The 9,316-nt window shown below is 36.5% G+C and overlaps 1 protein-coding gene across 1 annotated transcript; it reads right to left on the bottom strand.

Annotated features, from left to right (window-relative positions):
• Window positions 1–280: 280 nt before the first annotated feature.
• Window positions 281–6,255, bottom strand: LOC108736973. The gene is made up of 3 exons (XM_018469605.1): window positions 6,103–6,255; window positions 5,494–5,998; window positions 281–390 (listed from the first exon to the last, which is right to left on the bottom strand). The coding sequence occupies exons 1-3, from the start codon at window positions 6,178–6,180 to the stop codon at window positions 281–283; spliced, it is 693 nt and encodes a 230-aa protein (XP_018325107.1). The 5' UTR covers window positions 6,181–6,255.
• Window positions 6,256–9,316: the final 3,061 nt, after the last annotated feature.

Genomic DNA, 9,316 nt, shown 5'->3' on the forward strand with positions numbered 1-9,316 from the left:
TTTTGTGAATTCAATACATTACAAATGTCGTAAAATATGGCGGATTCGAAGTTTTGACCGTGATCAGTATAGCTATAAATCGGCTAATTAGGTATTTGACGAGCTGTTCTGTCACTGTGATAGCTACGTACGCTTCCACTCATTTCGTGAAGTCATCCATTGAAACTACAATGTACTTACTTCCATCATCAGTTTCTCGAAAAATTTTGCGACATCTATGGCAATTCTTTCAAAAGGGCTGCCGACATCATATTAGCGCTCGGGGGTACGCTGTCGCTTTTTAAATCGTGTACTTCCTATACCAGCCTTCAATGTCCTTCCAATTGACAATAATATCGTGCACATGCCCTTCCAAGGGTCTTGTCAAATCCAAAATGCCCTCCAGAAGAACTATCATGATGGTACCACAGGTCTGCTTTTTTCAAACTTCGCGGTACAGTCACCTTCAGGAGGTCATCATCAACAATAGTACCTCACCCACAGCGTACTTCGGTAGATTTGACAGAGCTACTTCTTAGCAAGTCATCTTCCTTCGGTTTTTCGTTATCAGGACCGAGTTAGAATCTTGTTGCTCTGCTCATCCGTGACAGTTCTCCTTTTAACTTCCTTGTGCTCATCGAAGCGCTTGTAATTTTCCGTGCATGGTTTTCAGTATACGTTGACATTCCTGTGGCTATTGCCAGCCCGATGTTCTACATAAAAATTGTATTCTTGGAGCTATTCTATTCAAAGCAACTTGACCTTTAAGGGACTCTTGAAAATTAACAACCAGTTTAGGGCGATGTGGTTAGTTCAGTTAAGATTTTTTTTCTTTTATGTTAGAAATTTTATCTTTTTTACGCTAGATACCTACATCAACCGGCTGCTAAACACATATTTAAATGTATCGAAAATAGTTCAATATATCAAAATTGTCGAAATTAAAAAATTTCAAAAATAAAAAACAGTAACATGAAGTTTTGCTTATAAATACCCCTTGCTATGCTCTATAACATATATTTCTTTCAAAACTTTTGCCAGGATAGAACACTGTTAAAAAATAATTACGACCTATATTTAAACATTACAGATATAGATATTAAGATAAGCAGGGAAGGGGGAAATGATGGCCTAACCGCTTGGTTATGATGGTATAATTTACATAAAATACTCCATCTTCTGGAAAAAAACAGAAGCAAAAAAAAAATGAGCTATCCTGTACGTGAACAAAAAAAATGAACCCTAATCGAAATGGAAAACGACTCCACCAAAATTTCTATCACTATTTTTCCCGAAATATGGAGTATTTTAAGTAAATTATACCATCAAATTCAAACAGATGGGCCTATATTTCTTTCTATTTTTTCCCTCCCATCCTTATCACGAAAAGGGTCCACATTTATTTAAGAAAACCATTCTGACATCGTAGGTACGTTTGAACTGGCGCTGGATAAAGAAGGTGGAAATCTGCGAATTTCCAAATAGCTCAAATTTTCAACTTCTGCGACGTCTCTATCCACTCAGGAACCAACAAACTCTTGAAAAAGACTTCCGACCCTTAGAACAACGTTTCGATCACCTGAAGAGTCCTTCACCTTTGACTGGACAATGTCTGACGGGACGTTCCACAAAAGGATCGGAAGTATTGAGAGGATTTTGAAACGTGAATGCAATTGCTGTACTTCCTCTTTATATTGTTCTCCCCTTTTCCATTTCGGCGAAGCTTTCCAATGATGCACGGTTTATTGGGGTAAATCACGATTGGTAAAAACTTCCAGAAACATCGACGGAACTCTTTGATAACGTCGGATTTGATCTTCTTTCTTTAAGAACTTTCCAACGATATTTGACTTGTTAGGGTTTCTCACAGTTAATGGAAACTTCCAGAAAGTTTGATGTAATTTTACAATGACGTCAGATTCTTTCTTCCTTCTTCGATAGCTTTCCAACGATGTATCACTCTATCATTTGTTAAGATTGCACGCAGCCAATACAATTTTCCAGAATGTTCGCTGAAATCCTTCAATGACGTCAGGTTCTTTCTTCACTCTTCGAGAGCTTCCTAACTACAGGGTTTGTCTGGAAAGTAATAGGACTGGTTTCCTTCCGCCGCCACTGTACTTCGGAACGTGCGCGCACCGACTGGATTCGGTAGAGGGCATTCCTAGCTAACGAATGCGCGGCTGGTGAGTTGTCTCCGAGCACCTGGAGAGTCAGAAAAGAATTTTTCGCGCGACGTGTTTCTGTGAGTGGTGCAAGCCGAAAATGCAGCGTTCGTTAGAGCAGAGGTACGCGATTAAATTCTGTGTGAAACTCGGTAAATATGCGACAGAGACGTTTGATATGATCAAGCAGGCTTACCCAGATGTTGCTTTAGCAAGAAGTGGTGTGTTTCGGTGACACCAGGCTTTTTCAGAGGGCCGGGAAGAGGTCGCCGATGAAGACCGTGCTGAAAGATGCTCATTGTCTTTTTTGACATGAAAGGCATCGTCCACCATGAATTTGTTCCTCCTGGACAAACCGTCAACGCCAAGTTTTACGTGGAAGTGCTCAAGAGACTCAAACGAAGGGGCAATCGGGTCCGACAAAACATCGCAGCCCACTGGAAGTTGCACCACGACAACGTCCCGGCTCACACCGCCTTTCTTGTGGACAGCTACCTGACCAAGGCCGGCATCCCAACGCTTCCGCAGCCGCCCTACAGCCCAGATGTGGCCCCTCGGACTTTCTTTTGTTTGCTCGCCTGAAGAGGCCGATGAAAGGCAAGCATTTTGAGACGACAGAGGGGATCCAAGCAGCTTGCACCGCGGCTCTTAAGGCTATTTCGGAGAATGCTTTCCGTGACGCCTTCAATGCTTGGAAATCGCGCTGGCAGCGCTGAATCGACTCAGAAGGAGCCTATTTTGAAAGTTTTTAAAGAATTGTAACGATTGGCTCAATAAATTTTTTTAAATCGACTCAGTCCTATTACTTTCCGGACAAACCCCGTATATATCACTTGCTAAGGTTTCTTGCAGCCTACGGAAATTTTCAGAAAATTGGCCGATAAACGCTCTGGAATATTCGATGGGAATTCTGCAAAATTCTCCTTCTCCAATCCTTTTCAGTTTTCTTTTATCGCACACCTGACACTAAATGTCACGTATTTAAACACCTTCTCGCACTATTATTATTTTTATTTAACTATTTGCTGTCTAATTAACACTTCTACTATGCATTAGTTATTAGTTTACCACTATATGAACGCTTCATCGCTCTTCTCACTTCGCTTTTTATCACCACGTAACTCGGACAAGTACTGACTAGCTAGATCTCGCGACAACTATTTATAGAGGCCACGTTTTAGAATGATCCAATATATGCCGTCTAGAAACATGGTCTTCGCCATATATGTTGGGTTGCCAATACGCAATACATTTAACTATTTTCTTTTGTATTTTATTATAAAGCAGAAATTTCGAATATTTTTCGAATTTTCTGCAGCTTAGCACATTTACTTTTGATTAGTTTAGGACATTCAGTTTTTTAGTTGACCATAATATTTACGACTTAGGGTCATAATGATTTACATCGAAATTTACATTTGTTAGGTTTGGTGTTAGGTTGACGTTAAGCAAGATAATGATAACGCTCTTTATTGGGATATTTGCCTTTACTGGAATTAAATTTGGCACTTTTCATTTATGTTAAGTCAGACGCCTTCATTTTTTTTCGGGTAGCAAAAGTTGAGTCGCATTGATTTTTTTATACATAAATCCAAGGGTCCAGGGTTCAGATCCCTATTCGGGCGGCAATTTAATGAAACAAAGTAATTACTATTCGTTTATTAGTTAACGATAAAAAATGGATATCACTCAATAACTTAAAAAATTAAATAAAACTCGCGCCATTTTGCTAAGACAAAGAACTAAAAAGAATGGCTCCGTAATAAACTCAACCAAGAGTTCCTTCATTTACCCGATTAGGAAAGAGAGCTCGAAGTTCTCATATAAAAACAAATTAACAAATGGAAGAGATTTACTCAACTTACAAAATTCACAAATAGCCTGGGAACATAAAATAGTACCTATCTAAAGTTGATATTTTCTTGAGAACTTCATGATGAGTTTCTTAACATGATAAACGAGGATTTTTAGACAGAGGTACAACGATTCAATAAGAAGTGGTCCTGGAATTTGACGAGTACAGGAAAACCAGTGAAAGTAACCAAGGCCAAAACGAAACTTTTCAAGGATATCTCCAAAAGTCATCCTAATCTAAAAAACCTAAGAAGTTTAATAATACAAAATATCAGTTAATTAATCAAACCTTAAAATTTTAAAAGGAGCTCATAGGGAATAAACCATAATGAAAAAGTATCAGAATTAGAGAGAGAGTATTTACTGACAAAGTTACTATATTAAAAAGGAAAAGGCAACTCAATAATCCTTATCTCATGAATCTTAACTCAGTGGTTCCCTGTTACCCATAACAAAATAAGGACCCTCACGCACACTCAAGTCCGTCTTATTTCGATGAAGGCTAGGTACGAGAAGAAGACCCCTACGTCTTGTTTAGGCAATGATCAGGAAGAAAATAATGTACTGATTCGACGAAGGCTAGAAGAAATAGCTCTTTGAATACTGATACTATGAAATGCATGAGACAAACAAGCAACAGACCACAAACAAGCATTATGAAGTAACAGAATTTTCCATAAGGAAGAAAAAATGTAGCAATCCCCTGTTACCCGAACAAAAATGAAGGCGTAAGACTTCGTTCAATCTAGCATAATGAAAAGTCGTAAATCTAATTGCACTAAAAACCAAACCCCTAGAGAATCGAAAATAATGTTATTGGATTGACGTTAAGCCCATCTATGCTTTTGTTCGGGGTGAACCAGAGGAATCGCTCTTAGTAATTATTTCGCATTATAAAATAATGAAGTTAGGAATTTAGAAACTTTCAGAAAAACAGCTTACATTCACAATACTACGGTGTAGGAATAATGGAAAATACTTTGATAAGAAACATAAACTGCCGTAGTCATATAAAGTAGAAAACCCTGTTATTGTAAGAAATTTTGACAGACCTAAATCAATAAAGAGGTCATACCGAAATATAGAGGTCCTTACCTGATAAATAGAGTGTTAGGGAACGTTCGTAATTTAATTTCCGATACCATTTGACCTTTTGAAGGAGTATACTCACCTGAAGATGAGACTATGGTTAAATGATTTTTAAATTGTTATGTTGATATTACTTACACTATTACTTACATTTAGAACAATTAACTTCCCGTGCGTCAAAAATCATAACTAGAATTGTACAGAGGAATATGGAAAAAAGGGCGGAAGAACTATTAAGGGAAGATCAATTTGGGTTTAGAAGAAATAGAGGAACGCGGAAGGTCATTCATTCAACGATAGGAAAAGGAAAGAGTGCGCACATACGATTTGTTGATTTAGAAAAAGTTTTTGAGAGTGTTAAATGGGACAAGATACTTATGCAAACTTTGATGAGGTTTTGGGTTACAATTCATCATAGCTATTAGGGAGTTATGCAAATTGCGTTTTTGCCTAAAATTTCCTCGCAACAGATCTTTCCACTCTAACCACCTAAACATTCTCGTAGGTAGCCCTCTGTACCAAATCTCTACAGGACCCTTCAGTTTATTTAACGCCAAATAACTAGTAACCATATCAGACCATCCGTACATGTTAGCAAATTCGTCTACAGAATGCAACCAATCACTTAAATTATGTATTAGTGGTTTAAAATCTGAAATAATATTCCGGGAGATATCGATTTGGGGTTCCCCGCGTCTGCTCTGACCGTCGTACCTTTCTATAATCCTTTCGAACCCTGTCACTAGGGTCTGACTCAGTCGGCTTGCAATGGATGGCTCTCGGCTTTCTCGGTATCGTGGGTGGTTATGTTTGCGAGTTGATCTATCTCTACCCCCACGGTGAGATGATTTTGTGCTGCTTCGAGATCTCACCCTAGTCGGGGTCATTTTGAAAATATTTTTTTCTTCTTTCTAAAAGAGAACTTAACGTATCGCACTCAGTATTGGTTTAATTACGTTTGGTAGAAAAGCTCTTTTGTTTACGTTCTAACTAATATAGGTGAAAGTGTAGCTACCGGATAAACAACGACGGTATTTATTCTTTCAGTTGAAGGTATCTGGTTTTTGAAGCCGCTAACAGCTGGTTTGACCATCTCAAAGTTTTGCTGTGTAACTGCTGTGTTTTCTTTTACTATCCGTTTATTGTTTTATCAAGACGAAACCCTCTATTGAAGAACTCTTGGTTACAGAGGAGGAAGTCCCTGTAAGCTGTCGTACTTTTGTTGTTTTCAACTGTTTTAAAAAATAGAGGCACTAACCCATAGTGGTAGATCTCGTCTCCCTTATAATAGGAACAATGTTCCACGCAAAAAAAAAACAAACCATATACAATAAACTGGACGATGCATAGAGAAAAAAGAAAAAATAAACATTCAAACCAACAATTACTCTACGCCTGTGGCCTGTTCAGACAACAGGTTCTTTAATATGTCCTATCAAAGGTACATGTCGCCTGCTTGCTCCGTCCTTTGATTTATAACATATTTGAATTTACTACTTAGTTAAGTTTAATAGTCTGATTGGATTTTGTTGGGGTTCCCCAATCCTCGCAACGAATGTTGGATCAGTTGAGGTTCTCCCAAAAATAAAACAAATAAATAAAGTATTAAACGATTTTCTGTATTTTCTTTGTTAGCACTATGTGGTTATTAAAATGGTCACTTGTTCTAGGCGTTATCGCGCCGTTCTTATAAACAAAATATAGAGAATTTGGACGAGGGTAGACGCATAAATTGTAACATCTGAAGACTGCTTCATAATATTGTAGCCTTAACAGAAAAATTCATTTTACAAAAATAACTTACTTCTTACACAACTATCGACGATCACGATTACTGCCAATTATTATTAAACATATAATTAAGATGGCGCCGGGCGACAAATAGCAATCGGGATTTATATATTATGTGAAAACAATTATCATGTTACTGACTTTAAGAAGTTAAAAGACACAAAATGTTTAAGTGATACCTAAGTAATTTACCCAGAACCAGTAGCGAATGTAGGATTTGCAATTGGGGCGGGGCGGGGGGGCTACAGTAAAAAATTGGAACGATGCCTTTCATTTAATATATACATATACTTTATATATACAAAGGACATTCAAATATGAACGAGCCATTCACTTTTGGGAATTTAGAAAGCCTGTCGGAGGTAAGCGGAGCGTCGAGAAGTATATAGGACAAGGAGATTCCGTCTGATTGTGACCATATAATCTTAAAATAGATAATAAATAAGCAATTTCATTTTTTTTTCTGCTAAAGTCAAGCAAAACAAAAACTTTGTCTCCACTACCACTTTTCGCGTGCTAGTTTTTCGGCCTTTATCGAATGTGAATAATCATCTCTGCTCCTCTAAGGGCTGCATGTTAAAAAGCGACCCCAGGTTGCAGATATATTTGTTTATTGGGTATTAAATACGATCAATTGTAAACATTAAAACCAATCCTTTTTATTAAGCAATAAATTCTTAAAAAATAAATAGCACATAGCAAGTAACAATCAACAAACAACAAATAACAAGCAACAATTAACGATGAACAACACACTAACAATCGAAATGGAAAACGCTGTAAACAAATTCTAACTGCACTGTTAATATGCACGCTGCTTATTAAATCCAAATTGTATTGTGTACTTGTAAATTTAATTGTAAGTAGATTTGAGCTTTTGTTTTCAACTAGGTATTAGCATCTAATGAGAATTTTATTATGATAAATATTATTGCACACCGAAATGTAAATATTGCAAATCACATGTATTAGCTCAGTAATAAAGTTTTATTCTAAAAAAATAACCGAAAGTCCGATAGGGGGCTGGATATACGATATGCGCGTTTTAATTATTCATCGATTAAAAAATGTACATATTTCATCAAGTTCCCAGTAAACTTTCAATTACAACGAAGATTTAAGTGTACACCACTGCATGCATGCGAAAGCCTGGGCAAACCCTGGTGTTTCGAGAATTGATCTGTCTTGTTTCTGAAAAATCTTACATCAACAAGTTTGAACAGGCTATAGTACCTTGAAACCATGTGTTATATCAACCTTGGTACTTGCCCTAAAGTCGTATATTAACGATATTATGTCTGCTCTAATATTAACCCTATGGATACTCATTAACGCCATTCACCATTAAAATATTAGTATATAAGTTCACTTTTATACTATTCTAATTATAAAAAATATAACATGACTCTGTCAATTAGAAGTATTGTCCAATTAGTCAAGTTTTTGTATAATAATTCTTTGCTGAATAAATAGTGTTTTAAAAAAAACTCTTGTGGTGAAATCTTCGTTATGATTGGAGCTGCGAACAGAATTCCAAAGGGGTCTTCGTTGTTAATTTCATCAAGAAAATATAGAAGAATCCTCAACTCTCAGAGTTGCAACGTTTGGAATCCAATATCGAACTTGATAAACCTTCAGTAGGAATTAATCAAGAGGTAGGACGACATCTAGGAAACTGCCCTATTCAACGAGAACTAGGAGAATCCGTGGGTCTCCTATTTTTCGAGAGTATTTAATCAACTAAGTACAATTGTTCATTTTATTACTTGTTATCCTTGCTCTCCTTGACATACAAAATGACTACTTCCCCGGCAACTATTTCCCTAACTAAATTTAAAACCCGTTTTGACTTCTTTGGTTTCATCCCGAATTTTGATGGACGTGAAACTGAATTAGTCCAGTTTATCAAGTCAGCTGATAACATCTGGCAGAATGTTTCTAATTCTAGTCCAAAATATCAAATATCAAAATATTTAGCTATTACTAATAAATTAAAAGGCAATGCTAGTTTGTTGTATTCGGTCAAAAGACCAGAAGATTGGCCCACCTTAAGAAATTTACTTAAGGAACGTTTTGGTTGTATAGAGAACACAAATTTACACTATAATCAGCTTTTAGGTTGTGCTATGTTCACTAATGAACATTATGAAAGTTATTATCTTAGAGTTCATTCTATCCTTAATAAACTAAATGAATCAGTAGAAGTTCAAACTGTAATGGGATTCTTTGAGGAACAAACCAACGAGACTTTTTCTTCAAGCTTTATTATTTACACTTTACACTTACAACTAACTTTTTCATTGTTTCATTGTTGTACTTAGATTAATTGAAGATATAGATTTGGAATTAGAACTGACGATTTTTTGATTGATGACTGTTGACTGGCTTATTACTTATGACTTATTAATTTATGACTGCTTGATTAACTGTTTTTGAAT

The sequence above is a fragment of the Agrilus planipennis genome, unplaced genomic scaffold (genome assembly GCF_000699045.2).
Source record: "Agrilus planipennis isolate EAB-ADULT unplaced genomic scaffold, Apla_2.0 scaffold145, whole genome shotgun sequence".
Taxonomy (NCBI): domain Eukaryota; kingdom Metazoa; phylum Arthropoda; class Insecta; order Coleoptera; family Buprestidae; genus Agrilus; species Agrilus planipennis.

Excerpts from the sequence above, each read along its gene's own strand:
- LOC108736973 (XM_018469605.1), bottom strand. The coding sequence starts at position 6,180 with ATGGTCAAACCAGCTGTTAGCGGCTTCAAAAACCAGATACCTTCAACT. Across the intron at positions 5,999-6,102 it reads ATACCGTCGTTGTTTATCCG|AAAGAAGAAAAAAATATTTT; the intron begins GTAGCTACACTT and ends GTTCTCTTTTAG. Across the intron at positions 391-5,493 it reads CCTAATAGCTATGATGAATT|TTCTTCTGGAGGGCATTTTG; the intron begins GTAACCCAAAAC and ends CCATCATGATAG.